The sequence below is a fragment of the Peromyscus eremicus genome, chromosome 1 (assembly GCF_949786415.1).
Source record: "Peromyscus eremicus chromosome 1, PerEre_H2_v1, whole genome shotgun sequence".
Classification (NCBI taxonomy): domain Eukaryota; kingdom Metazoa; phylum Chordata; class Mammalia; order Rodentia; family Cricetidae; genus Peromyscus; species Peromyscus eremicus.
In genome coordinates this window covers 132,112,199-132,132,006 of record NC_081416.1, presented here as the reverse complement: position 1 = coordinate 132,132,006, position 19,808 = coordinate 132,112,199, and the positions used below count along the sequence as shown (strand labels likewise).

General features: G+C 48.6%; 1 protein-coding gene across 1 annotated transcript in view; it reads left to right on the top strand.

Annotated features, from left to right (window-relative positions):
• Positions 1-19,808, top strand: part of Pcsk6 (proprotein convertase subtilisin/kexin type 6) — a 166,333-nt gene that overhangs the window by 98,625 nt on the left and 47,900 nt on the right. The window contains exons 11-12 of the mRNA XM_059271958.1: positions 54-242; positions 2,825-2,961. Of these exons, the coding sequence (XP_059127941.1) occupies positions 54-242; positions 2,825-2,961 (326 nt within the window). The remainder of the gene's footprint in view (positions 1-53; positions 243-2,824; positions 2,962-19,808) is intronic.

Here is a 19,808-nt window from a genome sequence, read left to right as displayed (position 1 = left end):
CGTGTGAAGCGAAGACTTGGGTACCCAGCACTGCGTTTGTTTTTCCTCCCCAGGAGTATCCCCATAGTGCAGGTGCTGCGGACCACAGCCCTGACCAACGCCTGCGCGGACCACTCAGACCAGCGCGTGGTCTACCTTGAGCATGTCGTAGTTCGCATCTCGATCTCCCACCCACGCCGGGGGGACCTCCAGATCCACCTGATTTCTCCCTCTGGAACCAAGTCTCAACTTTTGGCAAAGAGGTAAAGCCACTCTCTCTAGAATTTGCTCCTCATGAAGGCCCTGGGTTCCTCTGGATCCCTGCAAGATATCCTGCACGGGGAAGTGGGGGTTCTCCCTGGGTCTGCACAGGCAGGACCCACAACCCTGAAGAGCAGGCCAGGGCCTTGGAAACAGACCTGTGAAACCTTAGTCTTCAAGAAGAAGTGATAGTTGTTGCCTAGGGTTGGGGGTGGGGTGAGTGAGGTAAAATTCATGTTATGTCCCCATGGCTCCTGGTCATGACTATCCTGTTCAGGTGGCGCTTAAGCTGAGGTACCCCAAGGTTTGTTTTTTCTCTCGGAGCATCCCCACCCAGTTCTGGGCTGCTCCTGAGGGCTAGGAGTGGCTGGTGAGATACAGGGAAGGTTCCCAGGCTCTTCTCCACAGCTGCCCCCACCCCTACCTCCCCCCACTACACACCCCCAGCAAAGGGCTTGAGCTCCGATTTGGGGTTGCTGGAGCTTCCTCAGCTTCCTGCACCCCTCTACATGGCTTCCAGTATCAGCAGCCCACAGATGGCAGCAAGCGGCAGCCCATGGGCCTGGTATCAGCTCTTTCCTTGGTGCATTAGAGTCAACCCTAGAGCAGCTGAGGTAGGTGGGTTCCGGGAGTAACTACCGGCTCCCACTTGCCTAGCAGAAGTGGAGGCATCTCCTCTCCTGAAGGTCACCTCAGCCATGTTCAGCCACACTCAGCCTTGCTCAACCTCTGCATGGGGGAGACCGTCAGGGGCACACATAATTTGAAGGTGCCCGCCAGCAAGCTGAAGCTTGAAGGCACTTTGCGTCCAATTTTAAAATTTTTACCTAAAGATCTATATTTCTAGCATTTGCTGAAAACTGGGAAGCTTGCCCTCTCTGAACCCACTCTTCTAGCACAGCCTGGCTAGAGCCTAGTGGAGGGCCGGTCTGCCTCAGGGTACCCCATGCTGTCTGCTCTGTGCTAGAAGCCTGGCTTCCATCTACACCCAGCTGTGTTTACATCTGGAAGCATCAGAGTTTGTGACCTCCACAAGGCAAACCTTGCCTGAGAGATTCAAGGCCACAGGGAGGCTTAGTGGCTAGGGCTGGGGTCAGGGGAGATACAATGGATACAGGGCTTGTGCTTTGGAGCCTGGAGAGGTAAACTTTTGCCCCGGCCTCTGCACAGCCCACTCAGGCTCCTTCTGGGAGTCAGGAGCTTGACCTCTCTCTGTTCCTTATCTGGATATGCCGTTCCACTCACCCATAAACATTAAGAATGTTACAAGAATCAAATATGATAACAGGGATAAAAATGCTTGGCTACTGTTCATGTCCTGCTGAAATCAGTCCGGCCCTCTGACCTGTAAGAACCTTCCAGCACCCAGCAGGCCCACTGCCAGCTGTGTTTTCCTTCCCCTCCGACCTGTCAATCATCTTTGTGTATCAGTCCAGGTGTCTGAGCTCCCTGCAGCCTGGAGCAGGTCCTGTGGGTTTGTTTGGAACTCCCCAGTTGCTAGGAGTGCCTGTAAGCACTTGAAAGCACCACCCCGAGGCCACCTGGCAGTCTTGGGAATTTGGTGCTTTGCCAAGAGTCTGTGCCTGATATCAAGATTGTGGTTTGGGGATCCGTTACCCTCCGCCTTACTTCACATCTTACCGGACGCGGCAGCCCTTTCAGCTTGCCGGTTTTTTACATTGAAAGTTGGCATTCCTAAGGGCCTCGGCGTCAACAAGACAGTTTGTCCTTGTCTTAGCCCCAGTGTGTCAGGTTCCACGAGGCTTTGAAAGTCAACCTTGACCTTGGCGGTCTCTTAGCACTGTTCCCCCTGCAAAGAATGGTGCCTTGAACGGTATCAAGTTGTTTCCAGTGTTCAAGGAACACCCCCGAGCCAGAACGGAGTAGAACGTCCATATTCGAACTCCTGATGAACAGCAGAAGAGCCCAGTCGTGCATGCAAATTCTTATCCCCAAATAAAAATGCCTAATTTAAGAAGGCTGGGCATGTGGCTCAGTGGTAGACTGCTTGCCTAGCATGCCTAGGGTCTTGGTTCAAGCCCACAGCATTGCAAGAAGAGGAAATTAGTGTTAACAGTTTCTTCTGTTTCTGTTTGAACTAAGTATGAAAAATGGAGGCTGAAGGTCCGGGGGCTAGCGGAGACAGCTGAGGGAAGACCTAGTCTGGAAGGAAAAGAGAGGCTCATCAAACCTCCAAAGAGTGGGGGCAACTCCACCTGAGTGTATGCAGAAAGCCTTCTCTTGCCCCTCCCCAGGCCTCTCCCAGGGGGACACACGGACCAGTCCCTGTCTGTTGTTGGGCACTGGAGATGGTCCTGCTTCACCAAACGTTAGAGAGGTCCTGTGAGATGATTGAGGGGGGCCTCAGCTGTAAGACTTGGAAAACAGCCAGCCAGATGGGCCAGTGGCTAAGGGTCCTTGCCTACAACCCACCTGAACTCGATTCCCCAGAACCCTCCTGGTAGAAGGAGAGAACCTTCCCCTGCCCCCAGGTGGGTGGGTCAGAGTCCTCCCTGAGCTGGCCCCCTCTGCCTGGCTCCCCAGACACGGTCTTCACTTTCTAATGTGGCATTTCCTACTGCAGATTGCTGGATTTTTCCAATGAGGGCTTCACCAACTGGGAATTCATGACCGTCCACTGCTGGGGAGAAAAAGCTGAAGGGGAATGGACTTTGGAAATTCAGGATATACCGTCCCAGGTTCGCAACCCAGAGAAACAAGGTCAGTGACTCTCAGCCTGTCATAACCTCTTTTACATGTCGACGCTTTATTTAATGTCAGTGCTGCTGGTCAGTCTTTGTCTTATGGGGATAAAATTCACCATCATGATCATTTTCAATCCAGTCACTTCTGTATATTCACAATCTTCGTTGCACATCCATCCCATTTTATTCCGGAACACCTCACCCCCTCAGAGGCAGATGCTGTGCCATACAGCAGTTGCTCCCATCCCTTCCTCTGCTCTAACCGCTGCCGACCTCCAGTTGACTTCTTGTCTCTGAATTTTTCTATTTGGACATTTCCTGTAAATGAAGGCATACAACATGTGGCTTCTTTCATTCAGCACTATTTTTAAGGCCATGGCAGAGCATATGTCAGACTTCATTGCTTTCATGACCAAATAGTATTCCTTTGGACAGCGAGCATACCGTTCATTGTTGGCCAGTCATTGGCTGATGGAAATACGGATTATGTCCACCATCTAGCCATTCTGAATTGGGCTTGCAGGAACATTCGTGTGTGTGTGTGTGTGTGTGTGTGTGTGTGTGTGTGTGTGTGTGTGTACGTGGGTTTTCATTTCTCCCAGTTTTAAACCTTGGTGTGGAATTGCTGGGTCTCACTCTGCACCGTTTTGTGTTCACCAGTACCAGGGAGGCGGGGCCTTCCCACATTCTTCCTAGCACTTGCTATTATTTGTGCTAATAACCCTCCTTGTGGGCGTGAAGTAGTGTCTGCAGTTTTGATTTGCAATTCCCTGATGACTAAGGAAGTCAAATGTCTTTTCATGGTCTTGTTGTTCCTTTGTGTATATTCTTTAGGGAGATGTTTGTTCAAGTCCTTTAACTATTTTTAAAACTGGGTTCCTTGTTTTTGTGTTGTTGTAGGAACTTTTATCGCCTAGATGATTTAAAAATACTTTTCTCATCCCGTGGGTTGTGTTCACTTGAGTGACGGGATCCTTTCACATACAGAACTTGGTCATGAGGCCCAGTTAGCTTGCTTCTCTAGTTTGTTCTTTGGTATCATCTGTATATAATTGGCTAACTGTCATAGTTTGCTTCCTGTTGCTGTGATAAACACCACGCATGATCAAAAGCAGCTCGGAGGAGGAAAGCTTTATTTGGTCCGAGTCCATCATCCAGGGAAGCCAGGGCAGGAACTCAAGGCAGGAACCTAGATGCAGAAACTGAAGCAGAAAGCCCTGAAGGAGTGCTGCTTACTGGCTCGTTCCCTCTAGCCTCCTCACCTGCCTTTCTTGTATAGCTCAGGCCCACTTCCCTAAGGATGGGGCAGCCTGTCGTGAGCTGGACCTGCCTGTCAACTAACAATCAAGAAAATTCTCCACATCATGCCCACAGGCCAGTCTGGTGAGAGGCTCTTACTCAGTTGAAGTTCCCTCTTCCTGGGTAGCTCTACTTTGTGTCAGGTTGAAACCAGCACACTAATCCAGTGTCACAGAGACTTATTCTTACGTTCCCTGTAAGGATTTTGTAGTTTGGGCTCTTTAATGTAGGTATTGGATCCGTTTTAGCTAATTGTGGTGGTTTGAATGAGAATGTTCCCTATGCACTCATATGTTTGAACACTTGGGCACCAGTTGGTGGCATTATTTGGGAAGGATCAGGAGGTGTGCCCTCATTGGAGGAGGTGTGTCACGGGGGGGGGGGGGGGGGTGACCTTTGAGGTTTCAAAAGCCCATGCCATTACCAGTTAACTTTCACTGTCTCATGCTCGTGGATCAAGATGTGAGCGCTCAGCTACTGTTCCAACGCCATGTCTGCCGCCCTGCCGCCATGCTGCCCACCATGATGCTCTAACCTTCTAAAACCCTAGGCCCCCCAATTAAACACTTTCTTTTATAAGTTGCCTTGGTCATGCATGGTGTCTGAAAACAGCAATAAAAACTAGTAAGATAAGCTGGGCAGTGGTGGCGCGCGCCTTTAATCCCAGCACTTGGGAGGCAGAGCCAGGCGGATCTCTGTGAGTTCAAGACCAACATGGTCTACAGAGCGAGATCCAGGACAGGCACCAAAACTACACAGAGAAACCGTGTCTCAAAAAACAAACAAAAACAAAAATTAGTAAGATACCAATGCATGTGTTTTGAGGCAAGAAGCCAGATCATCCTTTTGCCCAAGGGTATCCATTTTCTAAGTACCATTTATTAAAAGGAGTCTTCTTTTTCCATCCTATGATCTAGGCACTACTGTCAAAATCCACTGGTGATGGCTAAAAGGATTTATTCTAGACTCTCAATTCTGTTGCATTGCACTGCTTTATAAATTCAAGATCTTCCAACTTCGGTATTTTTCAAATTTGTTTTGGATGTTTTGAATCACTTGTAAATTTATATGGTTTTTAGGATGACCCTGTAGATTTATTTATTTATTTATTTATTTATTTATTTATTTATTTATTTATTCATTCTTTTTTTTTTTTTTAGCTTTCATAGCAGTTAATTCATTTGGGGGCATGTAGCCATCTTAATAGTAACTCTCGCCGAGCAGTAGTGGCACACTCCTTTAATCCCAGCACTCGGGAGGCAGAGGCAGGTGGATCTCTGAGTTCCAGGCTATAGAGGGAGTTCCAGGACAACCAGGGATATACAGAGAAACCCTGTCTCGACATAGATACTTTCCCTTTTATGCACTTTATTTCACCGGTCAGCAACGTTTTGCTTTTAGTTTGCAGGCCTTGTACTGCCTTGCCCAAACAATTGCTAAGTATTTTGTTCTTTTGGGTGCTGTTCTAAGTGAAATGGTTTTTCTTTTTTTAATTTAAAAATTTATTCTATGTGTATGGGTGTTTTACCTGCATGAATGCTTATGCCACCCTTGCATGCCTGGTGCCTGTGGAGGCCAGAAGAAGGCATCAGATCTCCTGGAACTGGAGTTGCAGGTGGTTGTGAGCCACTGTGTGTGGATGATAGGAATTGAATCCAGGTCCTCCAGAAGAGCAGCCAATGATCTTAACTGCTGAACGCTCTCTCCAGACCTAGTTTTCCTTTTTTGTTAAGATTTTCTTTTATGTATACATATGTGTGTCTATCCCTGTGAGTGTCTGCCATGTGTGTTCAGGTGCCTAGAGAGGCCAGAAGCATGTTGGCTCCTCTGGAGCTAGAGTTGCAGTTGGCTGTAAGCACCCGTCATGGGTGCTGGGAGCTGAGCTCCATCCAGCTCTTTGAAAAAGCAGCAAATGCTTTTCATTACTGAGCCATCTTTCCAGCCCCTAGAATGTTTTTTCATAGTTTTTGTTTTGGACGGTTTGTATCTCTGATAATTTTTACACCTTTCTGTAATTCCTCCTAATTAATAATCTATTTAACAAATATCTATTGAGTAACTACTCAGGGCCAGGCACTGATGTGGGTGATGGAGTTAGAGCAAGTCAAAAAGCTGGGGTAACCATCCCATCCTGCAGTCACTCACGGAGGCCAGTTAACTTTGTCCCACAGTTCTCTGTGGATTCATAGTTAGATGCATGGACAAGACTGGAGTCTCAGTGCTGTGGGGAACATTTCCCTGAGGTTTTCTTTCATTGCTGCTGTTTCTTTCTCTTTTCCATGAAGACACACACCTTCCTCAGCCAGACATTCCCTCTAGGAGTGTCTAATATCCTCTTGCCTCAATTCACTTCGACTCTTATAAAGTAGAGCTTCAAGGGCATTGTATTGCTGTTTTATGGGGGTGGAGGCAGTGGTTTGCTTTATCCAAAAATCCAAAAGGTCTACTTTAAACGAACAAGTCATCTGTAAGAATATTCTCAAATTCACTTTCTGACTTTAAGGTAACTATTATAAGAAAATATTGATAAATTCTAAAAATATGAAGGCATAAAATCTTAATGACTTTTCCCATTTTCATAGCAGAGGCTCTTAAATTGTTTCTTTTATAATCCCCAAAGCTTATGGGCCTAGCATTAAAATATGAGGTTGCTTTTCTGTACCAGCCACCTGGTCAAGCACACACAACCCTCGGTACCTCAGAGTTCCTGTCCCTGTACCAGCCCACCGGCCTGCTGGCCCACCGGCCTACTAGCCCATCGGCCTGCTTGCTTGTGAGGCTGGCTCTGTGGGCAGAAACACATGGAGGCTGACAGCATGTCTCTTCACCTCTCTGGGCCACAGTCATTGCTCTGTGTCATGAGCAGAATACAGTGATCCCTGCCCTGTCCAGGTCAGGCCTAAGGCTGACCCCTGAAGTACTGCTTCCTAAGCTAGTGTTCCTGGCTCTGTCCTTGTTGGCTTTTCAAAATGAGTCTGAGCCTCTTTAACAGGATGGCTCCTGTCTTAGTTGGGTTTCTATTGCTGTGATAAAAAACCATCAAAAGCATGAGGAAGAAAGGGTTTATTTCATCTTAGACTTTCAGATCATACTTCGTCACTGAGGGAAGTCGGGCCAGGGACTGAAAGCAGGAACTGAAGTGGAGGCCATGGAGAAATGCTGCTTACTGGCTTGCTACTCATGGCCTGCTCAGCCTGCTCTCTTATACAACCCAGGACCACCTGCCTGGTGGTGGCACCACCCACAGTGAGCTGGTCCCTCCCACATCAATCATTAATCTAGAAAATGCCCTAAGATGTACCTACAGGTGATCTAATGGAGACATTTTCTTAACTGAGGTTTCTCTTCCCAGATATGTCTAGGTTTGTGTCAATTGGACATAAAAACCACCCTCTCCAGAGATCCCATGGTACAGTAGTTAAAACCCTGGTTTTGGAAGCCAAACTCCTGCTGAGGCCTATCACCTTGGGTAAAGCACTAGCCTTCCTGGACTTCAGTCTCCACATTAGAAAATGGGATCCCAGGGACTGGGGAGATGGCTCAGTTAGCCAAGTGCCAGCCGGGCAAGCATGAGGAAGCCTAGCACCTACATCGAAGCCGAGCACCGTGACACATGTCTGTGATCCCAGTGACCGGGCACTGGGACATGAAGATCCCTGCTGGCCAGCCATCCTTGCTGAATTGGTGAGCTCTAGGTTCAGCGAGTGGCCCTATCTCAAAAAAACAGAGCGATCAGGAAAGACACCCAACATCAACCCCTGGCTTTTGAACACACACGCATGCACCCACGTGAACATGTGCACATACCACACACACAGAGAAAACAAAGACAAAATGAGATGATGATGTCCACCAGGTCAAGCTATAGGATAAAGTCTGGTGATAGAAGCAGGATGCTGAGAGCGGGGCTGGGCTTTTGTCTAGAAGTGCTCATCCTGCATGGCAGCAGAGAATCCTCATGCTTCAGACCAACTCCTAGGAGTCTCTCTTGATGCTCCCTCTCCTTCACATCCCCCAGCATGCTACTGTGTTCCCTGGTGGCCAGTTCTGCCCAGGAACCTCATCCAGTACCGCTCACCTCAGTTCCAGATGGTGGTACCCAAGCCTGTCTCTCCCTGCCCCTCCTCACCCAGGCCCTGCAGTAGCCTCCTGAGCTCTGCACCTGGACTCTACCAGGCTCTGTGCTCCAAGCATCTCAGACAGGACTCCTAAGCAGCTGTTCCTTGTATCCCCCATAGCATAAGCAGCTTCTCTGTCAGCCTGCTTATTCTGCCCAAACCCGAGTTAACCTTTGCTTTTTTTCTCTCCTCCTTCCTCATCTGCCTCTCCAACAGTGGTTCTCAACCTGTGAGTCTTAACCCCATTGGGGGTCGAACAACCCTTTCAGGGGGGTCACCTAAGACCCTTGGGAAACACAGTTACATTACACTTCATAACAGTAGCAAAGTTACAGCTATGAAGCAGCAACAAAATGATTTTCTGGTTGGGGGTCACCCTACATAAGGGACTGTGTTAAAGTGCCTCTGCATTGAGAACCTTGCTCTACAAGCGTTGGTCTTCTTCCCACCCAGTTTCTGCACACTTACCTCCCTTGGGCTTCCGGCCCCGCATGTAGCCACTTACACAGAAGCTACTGAGTCTTGCAGATGATCACACTCCTGCTGACCCCTTCTTGGCCGTCCACAGCTCTCAGAGCAAACCCCAATCTCTTAGGTAGCCGGAAAAACCTGGAAGTCCTTCCCAGCCCTTCCTGTTTGCCCTGACCTCTTTTCTGCCCCCTGAACATGATTGGTCCAGCCCACCACAGGGCTTTTACATCTTCTGTAACTTGTTCTGGAGATATCCACTCTACTCAGAACCACCCCTAGCTGTAGCTCAGACATGGCCTCCTGCAGAGGTCTCATCATGGCCCCGTCAGTGTTCTATAAAAACAGGTTGAGAACAAAAATAAGGAGGAATAAAAATTTGCTCAGATTCTTACACACACCAGCCAATAGATCACATTTGATTTTTGTTTTAGCCCTGACAGACGCATCCAAAATCAAATATCTTCATATAATATACAGATTGCCCAGATTGCAAAAGCTGATGCTGCCCTTTTAAATTGCTAGAAGAAAGCCGGAGTGACGGAACATTGATCAAAACGCTAGGGCGATTGGATAGGTATGCAACAGTCTCAAAGCATTACTGAGTGGAATTCATCAATTTCTTGAAAGAACCCAGGCCCCCTCTAAGAACCCAGCCTTTGTTCACCACACACTCCCTGCACGCGGACTAGGAAGGAGTGGTGAGCAGATCAGGCCTGAGCTCATTTCCTGGGGGCACCAAGCCGTTGAGCAAGATCCCCAAGCAGGAGGCTGCTGTCCATTTGATAGCAGGAAGCAGAGAGGAGACAAATAGATGGGGGGAGGTGGCTTTAGGCGGTGTGACTAGTGCTTGCACGAGCACTCAGGGACAGGTTTTGCGTGTGGATGGATGTTTTCATTTCTCGTTGTTACAAAGCTGGAAGCTGAACTGATGAGTCGTATGTAACTCTGAATTTAACATGTCAAGGAATAGCCAGACTGTTCACTGCATTGACGGTACCGTGTCACACACCACCACCAGCAATGCGTGAGAGGTTCAGGGCAGGGCAGGGTAGCTAGGGAATGCCTCCTGAAAGAGATGTTTGACTCAATTGAAGAAGAGGAGGGAGTGAGCTGCGCAGTCTAGGGAAAGAATATGACAGGCAAATGTATTGTCAGGGGCAAAGGTCTTGAAGCATTTGTCAGGGCGTTCACACACAACAGAGAGGCGGCAAAGGAACAGAATATGACATTGTCACTCGCCAAGGGGACACGGAGCCAGTCTGTACTGTAGGTCATTCCAGGCCTTCGTGGGAAGCCACACATCATTGTCAATCTGAAGAGCGCAGGTCTGAACTTCTCCGTTAGTCGGCTGACAGTCAGCTCAGTTCGAGTAGACTGAAATGGGGATGGGAGAGAGAGACGAAGACAGGGAGGCCAGTGAGGAGGTCATTTCAGTAAGAGATGACAGTAACCCCAACCCAGCTGCAGCGGCGGAGGCCGGCAGAGCGACAGATGGGATGCTTAGCGGGCTCTGAGAGGGGAAAAGTGGACCAACGGTTCCCGTCACGTCCGGCACAGAAGAGTGGAGTTGTCCTTTCCTAAGGCTGGAACATCCCGGAGGAAGAGATCAGGAACTCCTTTGGGGAGGGTCAAGTTGCAGACACCTGTGATAAGTCCAGGCAGAGATGTAGACCTGGAGTGCGGGGCAGGCTGGAGGTCGTGCATTCCCTGTGAAGGACGTCAGCTCTCTAGGGTTTATGGATAGTGCGGGATCTGCTGTTTGCATGACGACCACGAACATGCTTTGGACCTGTCTGTGCGGGTGTGCTGAGTGGGCTTCCGTGTTTTGATGGTACAGGGGTCACGGTGACATGCCCTGTACACCTGTCCATGTTCCTGCCCAGCCAGATGCTGCTCATCAACTGCCTGAATCCTGCTTGCGGGACCAACCGTCTCTTGCTTTCTTGTCAATGCTCCTGCATTCTGAACCCTGCTGTGTCCCTGTCCCTCATGCTGGTTCATGACAGGCACACCATAGACGCTGGGAAATTCATCAGTACTGTTAGAACTGTCCACAGTCACCACGTGGCCAGATGTCCTGCGAGTCACAGAGAACATGCGGTCATTGGGGTGCAAAACAGCCCCCACGAATGGCCCCCAGTTACATCTTGAAATGAGTCGGTCTCAAAGCTTAAGCATGTTTGGCATCTGGGCTTTTGTATGTAGATTGCATGGGAGACGAATAAAAACTCATGAGTTCTTCTGACACTGACCTCCTGTGACTTACTAGAACCCTTCAGTTGTCACAGAGAGCCTGAATGTCCCTGTAGCAGCTTCTGGGTTGAGCTCGCTCTGCACAGATTTTTCCCAGCCACTCCTCAACGTGGATCTTTGCCAGAGAAGGCAAGGGCTGGCAAGTGTCCGGCCTGGCTGTGGCCCACAAGCACTTCTTCTGGGTAGGGCATGCCCTTCTCTGAGTCACCCACTCAGTCATCCCTGACACCTGACAGCCCTCCATGCAGCTGTAGTCAGCCTCTAGTCTCTCCTCATCTCTCCACAGAAGGAGCCCATTGGTTGCAATGGGAGCTGAGCCTCCCTGATACCCCACTGGCCTTGCCTCACTCTCCTGCTCAAGGATGAGCCTCTGACCTGGGTGCTATAGCCTTCCAAGGTGCATGGTGAGTCAAATGATGAACAGAGGCCAACACCGGGACAGAGGGACTCCAGTGAAAGCAAGGTGACACTCTGGCTGGCATGGGCACCAACCACAATCTGATGTCCATCTAGGATAAGTCCCCTTCAGCTGCCCAATCAGGACGTTCTGTGTCTGCTGTTTGTGATTTAGTCTTCATCCCATGATTGACTGAGGCAGTTCCCTTACTTATCAGATGCCCCATGGATGTTCAAGGACCCTGACATGCCATCCCTGCCTCTGACGAGCAGGCTAATCAGGAGGTTTCAGTTTTGAGTAATACCACATGTAAGGCCCCAAGGGCCACCCCAGAGCCAGAGGAGGGCCTCAGAATTTAGCAGAACAAGCAGTGACACTTCTGGCTGAAGGAACAAGGAAGGGCCCACTTTAAGGCTTGCCAAAAACACACTATGGTGGCTCATTCCTCTCCCAACACTACACACATAAGATGTTAGTGTGGGTGCATCATTGCTGCGAAGTCGGGACGGAGAGGGAGGTACCTTCTCACATCTGGTAAGCTGTGTAAGGAAACAGTGCTGGAAAATTCAGGTCACTGTGATGGTGTCTGCTATGACCTCAGCCTGAGAAGGTGACACTGTGATTCTAGCATTTAGAGCCCAGGAGAATCAAAGCCTGTATATAGCCTTTTGATTTTTCAGGGTCTGCTGCCTTGGTGGTAGTATTTATGTGGAGTGTGAATTGGTCCCAGATGGAAGATCTTTCTCTCCTTGGTGGGGTGGCTTTTGAGTTGAGGTCTCCCCTGGCTGATGGCCTCAGGGCATGTGATTCAGCAAACCCAGGAAGAAACCACTCAGTTCTTTACTGGAACCCTGAGAGCCTGCTTTGAGGGCAAGTTGTCTCCTGTCTGTGTTCACTTCAGTCTTTCTCTAGTGTCCAAGTCTCTGCAACATAATGAAGAAAGAAGGGAAAAAGGGAGGGAGTGAGAGAAGGAAATGTGAAAAAAAAAAAAAGAGCTCAGCCTTAATGATCTGCTGGGCAAAACGTGCTTGAAAAATCTCAGATAAGAACGGGGATTTATTAAGTCATTAAGCCATCTGAATCACACTTGCTGGCCTGCTCACCTCCTGTCATACTGAACTTGCTTGGCTTATGTAGTTAGTTTTAAAACTGTATTCTAAATCTGAGTGGAGATGAGCCATCCACTTCCACTTCAGTTCACAGGACAGGGAAGGGGCGTGGCCTCTCCCAGGAAGGCTGTCCCGTAGGAGGCAGTCTCAGGATGGAAGCCCGTGCCAGCTGCATTCCAGTGTACCCTAGCTTCATTCTTCACTGGACTCAGTGCTGGATCTGAGGACTCTAGGACCACACCCCCGGGGCGGGGCTTCTACAAGTGGAGGCCTTGCTTCCATACAGAGCCCGCCCAGAGAGGCCAGAGACCAGGAGCTGCCATAGTGCAGCCCAAGCAGGGTGAGCTGCCCCTCCTGCACCAACATCTCAGCTCATCTGGCTTCATTTTCAACTGTCTCTCTCCAGAATGGTCACAAATGGTCACACTGGTCAGGTACCAACGGTAGGGAGGCTTCGGCTCTCTGAGAAGTCCGTGCTTTATCCTCCAGGATGTGAAAACCTGTGACTGGATCCTCCTGCCTCCAGTTTCACGAGCTCTCCAGCCTTGACACTGGGCATCTCCTGTAAGCTGGTGCTACACAAGAGGTGGCAGCCCAGGCTTCCACTGACAGGAAGTGCTCTCCTGTCCCAGCCTTCTCACTTCAGAGTGGAAGTCACACTTAGGTCACACAGTAGAGCCCCCGCATCTACTTAATGTCAGGCCAGACTGCCTGTCCAGGTGCATGTCCCATTCAGCACCCTGTGGCTAATAACCTGGGACTCCAGAGCTCCCGGTGCAGGTGAAATGTGGGTCTTCCTACGCAGAGACTGGTCTTGGCTTGGTGCGTCTCTCATGTGTTCAGCACACACCCTGACTATGAACCTACTGCATTCTAGGGATAGGTACGGGGCAGAGGCAGGCACCCTCATTCTTTGCCTCCATGTTCTCTCCCATGTAAAGGCTCCAGCTCAGTGCCTGGCAGGCGTGTGGCTCTGTGCAAAACTCCCACTATACTGATAGCTTCGGCCCTTGCTTGTAACCAGTCAGAGCTGAGCACCTCCTAGTATTAACCTTGCCCTACGAGCTGTGAGCATCAGCGTTCAGGAGGAGCAGGTGATGAAGCATGCCTTTCAATGCCTCTCTATAATTGGACCCATGTATCTCATTCCATGACTTTCTTAGCCTAATACTTTGTATTCACATAGTAATAAATAGACAGAAACAAATGAAGATGTTTTTAAAAAAATTCTGTCATTCTCTTGAATGCTGGCAATTCACTCTTTCTGGTTAAGATTTCTCTTTTCTCTCTTTATTTCCTGTTTCAAATAGAGCTCCAACACACACACACACACACACACACACACACACACACACACACACACACTATGCTGTTTTCCATGTACCCCACAGCATTATTTCCACCAACCTATAAAAGAACAAGAGGAGATTAGGATGATAATTCATATGTGTATATTTTCACTGGGCACTTGCATATTTGACCTCACTGTTAAAATCAGTGTGGAATCAGATGATGTTAAGAAGTCATAGGTGCACAAGCCTATAATCCCAGCTACTGAGGGGCCCGAGGCAGGAGGATCACAAGTTCAAGATCTGCTTGGACTCCAGGGCAAGTTCACAGCCTATCCAGTCAACTGAAAAAAAAAAAAAAAGCTTAGGATACATCTCAGTGATAGGACAATTGCCTAGTATGTATTAAGCCCTAGGTACTAGGTTTGGTCCCCCGAAACCACAAAAATAAATAATAAATATTTTTATTGCTGGAGTGCATATCCTAAATATTCAAAAGTGAAGTATTCCTGTCTAGGATTTTTAAAACAAAATATACCAGGGGTCATAGCATGGAAAGACAGGAAAACAATGGTCAAAGCAGACTTCACACAATGCAGACGGTTGCTGTGGCCATGGTATGGGGATGTGGGTGCCTATTGTACATTGTCTCCCACTTTGCATTTATTTGAGAATTTCTATGATATAATCAATGGCTCCTTTTGCTGTACGGAGCTTTTAAAGTTTATACAGTCCCACTTGTCAGTTCTGGGTTTTCTGAACCATTGGAGTCCTTTTCAGAAAAGCCCTTGCTTCTGTTCTGCCGTGAAGTGGTTTCCATTTCCTTCCAACTGCCGTGGAGTTTCCGGTTTTATCTTGAGGCCTTCCCTCCATCGTGAACTGATTTTTATACAGGGTAAGAGATAGTGATCTAGTTTCATTTCTGTACACGTGGGTATGCAGTTATCTGCAGCATTTGTTGGAGAGGTTGTCTTCCTCCCAAGTCAGGAGGCTGTAGTTATGGACTTGTGTATGTAGGTCCCCATTTGAGTCCCTGGGTGAGCATGTCTGTTTTTATGCCACCGTGCTGGTTTTGTTGTTGGTGCTCTGTAGAATAACTTGAAATCAGGTGAGGCGGTGTGATGCCTTTGTTCTTTTTGCTCAGGATTGCTTTGGGGTGTGTGTTCTTGTATGTGAACTTTAGGATTGTTTCTTCTATTTCTGTAAAGAATGGCACTAAAATTTTGATGAGGATTGCATTGAGTCTATAAATTGCTTTTGATAATATAGTCATTTTCACAATATTCTGTCAATCCATGAGGATGGGGGTGTCTCTCTTCTAGTGTCTTCTTCATGCTTCATGACTCAGAGGGTGTGTGTGTGTGTGTGCGTGTGCGTGTACATGTGTGTGTGTGTGTGTACGTGTGTGTGTGTGTGTGTGTGTGTGTGTGTGTATGTGTGGTATGTACCAAAAGTAATTAAAGAAAAGGTCAATGATCTGATAGGAAGGGGAGGGCACCTGTGAGGACTTTGAGGGAGAAATGATGTAAATATAATGGTCATGTCTGAAAAGCTCAAGAAATTTTAACATTTAAATTATCTTTTTCATTGTAGAAGTCTTTCACTTCCTTTGGTTGGGTCTATTCCAATATATTTTTAGGCTATTGTGAATGATTTTTTTTCTGGTTTCTTTTTCATCATGTTGCTTGTTGGTATATAGGAAGAGTACTTTTAATGTATTGACTTCATCCTGCTACATTGATGAAAGTATCCATCACTCTTGAGAGCTTTCTGGCAGAGTCTGGGTGGGGGGGTGTAGCTAGGGTTTTCCTGCCTGGACCACGGTCAGGGCAAATCTCTCTCATCCGCCAGTCCCACAGCCGCTCAGACCCAAGTAAACACAGAGACTTATATTAGTTACAAACTGTATGGCCGTGGCAGGCTTCTTGCTAACTGTTCTTACAGCTTAAATTAATCCATTTCCATTAATCTATACCTTGCCACGTGGCTCGTGGCTTACCGGCATCTTCACATGCTGTTTGTCATCTTGGCAGCTGGCAGTGTCTCTCTGACTCAGCCTTCCACTTCCCAGCTTTATTCTCCTCCTTGTCCCGCCTACACTTCCTGCCTAGCCAATGGCCAATCAGTGTTTTATTTATTGACTAATTAGCAACACATTTGCCATACAGAACATCCCACAGCAGGGGGGTCTCTTATGTTTAGGATCAGATCATCTGCAAAGAATGATGCTTTGGCCTCTTCTTTTCCTACTTGTATCCCTTTTCTTTACTTTTTATCTTCATATTGCTTTAGCTAAGACTTCAAGCACTACGCTGAGTAAGAATGGAGAAGATGGACCGCTGCCCCCTTGTCTTATCCCTGACTTTGGTGGAAATGCTTTGGCTTTTTCCCCATTTAGTATGATGTGGGCTGTAGGCCTCTTGTATATAACCTTCATTAGTACACAGCCCTTTCAATATCTGTTGCTGCTGATGTAACTTCTGTATTTAAGTCTATTTGTTGGTTACATTAATTGGTTTCTGTATGTTGAACTAGCCTTGTATACCTGGAATGAAGCCAGTTTGCTCATAGTGAATAATCTTTTGTGTGTTGTTGAATTGGTTCGCAAATATTTTATTGAATATTTCATGTCTGTGTGTTTTCAGAAACGTTGGTTTATAATTTTCCTTTTCTGTTGTATTTTTCCCTGGGCTTGAGTGTTGGGATGATGCTGGCTTTGTAAAGATGCATTAGCCATGGTCCTTCCTTTCTGCTTTATGGAATAGTGTGTGAAACATTTCTGTTAGTTCTTCTTAAAGGTGCTGTGGGATCCAGCAATGACTGCATCTGGGTGTGGGGCTTTTCAGCTGAGCGTCTTTTCATTGTTTCTTCAGTTGTAGTAGTTCTCTCTAAGGTGTCTACTCTTGGTGTGATTGTGCAGACCCTTTGTGCCTGGATGGATGTGGCTGTCTGCACCGGGGGCCCAGTGTAGACACAGTACCAGTTACTGACTACGAGACCTTGGAGTGGTCACAGCTTCCCTGGTATCATGCTGTGTGCTCCCAAAAGGAGTCAAGTTTTCCAGTGCAACTTCAGTTGGTTGCTATAGAAACTGAGGGCTTCTTTCCCCCCTTTTCCCCCACACACTAAATACAGGAGTAGGTTTTAGCACAAACATTAGGAACTGGCCCAGTTGCTTTCTGGAGCTACCAAGCCCAGGGGTGCCTTTAGACACCTGCTCCCCCACCCCCCGCGCTCCCCCCCCCCCGCCCCCCTCCCGCCCCTGTGCCTGTGAGAAGGACTACACAGCCTGTAGCAGTTTAGAGCTAGAATACAGGCCGCCACACTGAAGGCAAGTTGAATTCCAGATAACTGACCCCATGGAAAGTTCTCTCAAACCCCCCCCCCCCCAGGTGCACACGTACTCTTCCTTTCGTTTCCTCAAGCAACAGTTTTTGTTTCTGTTTTTGCTTTGTTTTCTAATCAACACCAGCAAAAATGTGCTAATCAACAGCTTGGCTTCAGAACTGCTGTGAGCAGACAAGCAGCTGGGACCCAGCCTCGAGCGGGGTGGGCGGCTTCCTGTGTGCTTGGCTGCTTTCCCCAGGGTCAAGGCCTGAGAGCAGTTCCCACACATCTTGGCTTTCGTTGGCGCTTAGCCTGGCACACCTGACCTCTACCTGCATGCTTCCAAGGAGAGGAATCCCATCTTTGGTTCCCTCCTTCCCACAGATGTGAAAAGTTAAGGTAGGTGCGGGATCAAAGAGGCCCAGTGAGAATGGGAATGCTTTGGTCAAAACCGTTCAGAGTGAGTTCTCGAAGACCCAGTCCACCACAGCCCACCCAGCCTCCTGAGGGTGGGGTCAGGACAGCCCCACTGCTTACTTCAGGCACTGTGCTTGCTGCAGAGCGACCTGTCCTCTGGACTGCATCTGTGTGTATCCACAGCAGCACGTCCGGCAGGCCCAGTCTGATTTCCAGCTTGCCACTTGCTGGCCTGGGCACAGGCCCTCTGTCTGTTCCAGCTTCTGCATTCCTATGCAAAAAGAATTGCATGTGTTTTTCTGGGGCCTGCACAGGGCCTTTGAATGCAGGCAGGCCTTATATGACCTCCTCCGTGAGGAATTTGAAAGGCTTCCAGAATATAATCTGTCTCTGTCCATAGTGCCTGTGATCATCCGTAAGTATTTCTGTTTTTAGAGTTTTAACATTGGGGCTGGAGAGATAGCTCGGTGTTAAGAGCTCATACTGTCCCCAGCACCTGTGATGGGCATCTCACAACTGTCTCCGTGCCCAGGGGCATCAGATGCCTCTCACCTCTATAGGCAGGTGCACATACTCCTTCCCCCCCCCACTCATCGTACATAGAGTTAAAAATCATAAAAGTAAATCTTAGAGGCGTAGAGGTGCACGCCTTTAATTCCAGCACTAGGGAGGCAGAGGCAGGTGGATCTTTGTAAGTTCAAGGCCAACCTGCTCTACATCATGAGTTCCAAGCCAGCAAGGACTATGTAGAGAGACCCCGTCTCAAAGACAAAACAAAAAGCCTAATAAATAAATAAATGTTATAAATTGGAGAAATGAGGAGATAGCCAGTGAAGGTGTTCGCCACACAAGCCTGGCATCCTGAGAGGGATCCTTGGAAGCAACATGGAAGTGAAAGAGAGAACCAGTTCTGCAGAGTTGTTCCCTGACCTCCACAAGTGCACATCGTCTACATGTGTACATGCGTAGTTTTAGACAAACTTTCCAAAGTTTCCTTTAGTTAGTTAGTTTGGGCACAATGCTGGGGATTGGACCCAGGACCCTGTGAAGGAAGTCTTTGTGCATGTGTATGGACACGTGGGGGGGGGGATGGGAAGGCAATGTGCACGCTTTTGTTCGTGTGTGAAGGACAGCGGCCACTGGCAGGTGTCTCCCTCCCTCACTTTCCACCATTTGTTTTGAGGTGGGTCTCAAAACCTGGATTTACCAGTTTGCTAGACTGGCTGCCCAGCAAGCCCCAGGGGTCTCCCCATCTCTGGCTCCCCAATCTGGGATTGTAGATGCACACGGCGGCACCTGGTTTTTAATATGGGTTCAGGGGTCTCCCTGTCTCTGGCTCCCCAATCTGGGATTGTAGATGCACACAGCGGCACCTGGTTTTTAATGTGGGTTCAGGGGTCTCCCTGTCTCTGGCTCCCCAGTCTGGGATTGTAGATACACACGGCGGCACCTGGTTTTTATGTGGGTTCAGGGGTCTCCCCGTCTTTGGCTCCCCAGTCTGGGATTGTAGATGCACACGGCGGCACCTGGTTTTTAATGTGGGTTCAGGGGTCTCCCTGTCTCTGGCTCCCCAATCTGGGATTGTAGATGCACACAGCGGCACCTGGTTTTTATGTGGGTTCAGGGATCTCCCTGTCTCTGGCTCCCCAGTGCTGGGATTATAGATACACACGGCGGCACCTGGTTTTTATGTGGGTTCAGGGGTCTCCCTCAGGTCCTCCTGCTTATGCAGCAAGCAATCACTGAGCAGTCTCCCCAGCCCATGAGACACTCACTACCTGATCTTAAGCTCCCGGGAATCAACTACATCACTTTCCTCCCCGCCTCAGCAGTTGAGTAGTGTCCGAGAGATGCTCTGCTTACCAAATGGAAGGCTGAAAAGAGCCTAGGTAAGTGAGACTCTTGTAGTCTTGACGCATGACAGCTCAGGACTTCCACCTCAAAGCGCCAGTTCTGATGACAGTTACTCTGTTAATATCCCACTGGACTTCCGATTCACCTCCCCAGAACTGCCCAGTCCTGCTGCCCCAAGGCCTCACCTACAGCTTGCTTCCTTTCTCTGTGGCTCCCTTGAGGTAGAGACAGGCTTTGGCATGGTCACCATCGTTCTCCTCATCAGTCTCATGAGCTGCAGTAGCTCCAAAAGGTCAGATCCAAGCCAGCAGAACCTGTGGCTCTGGCTT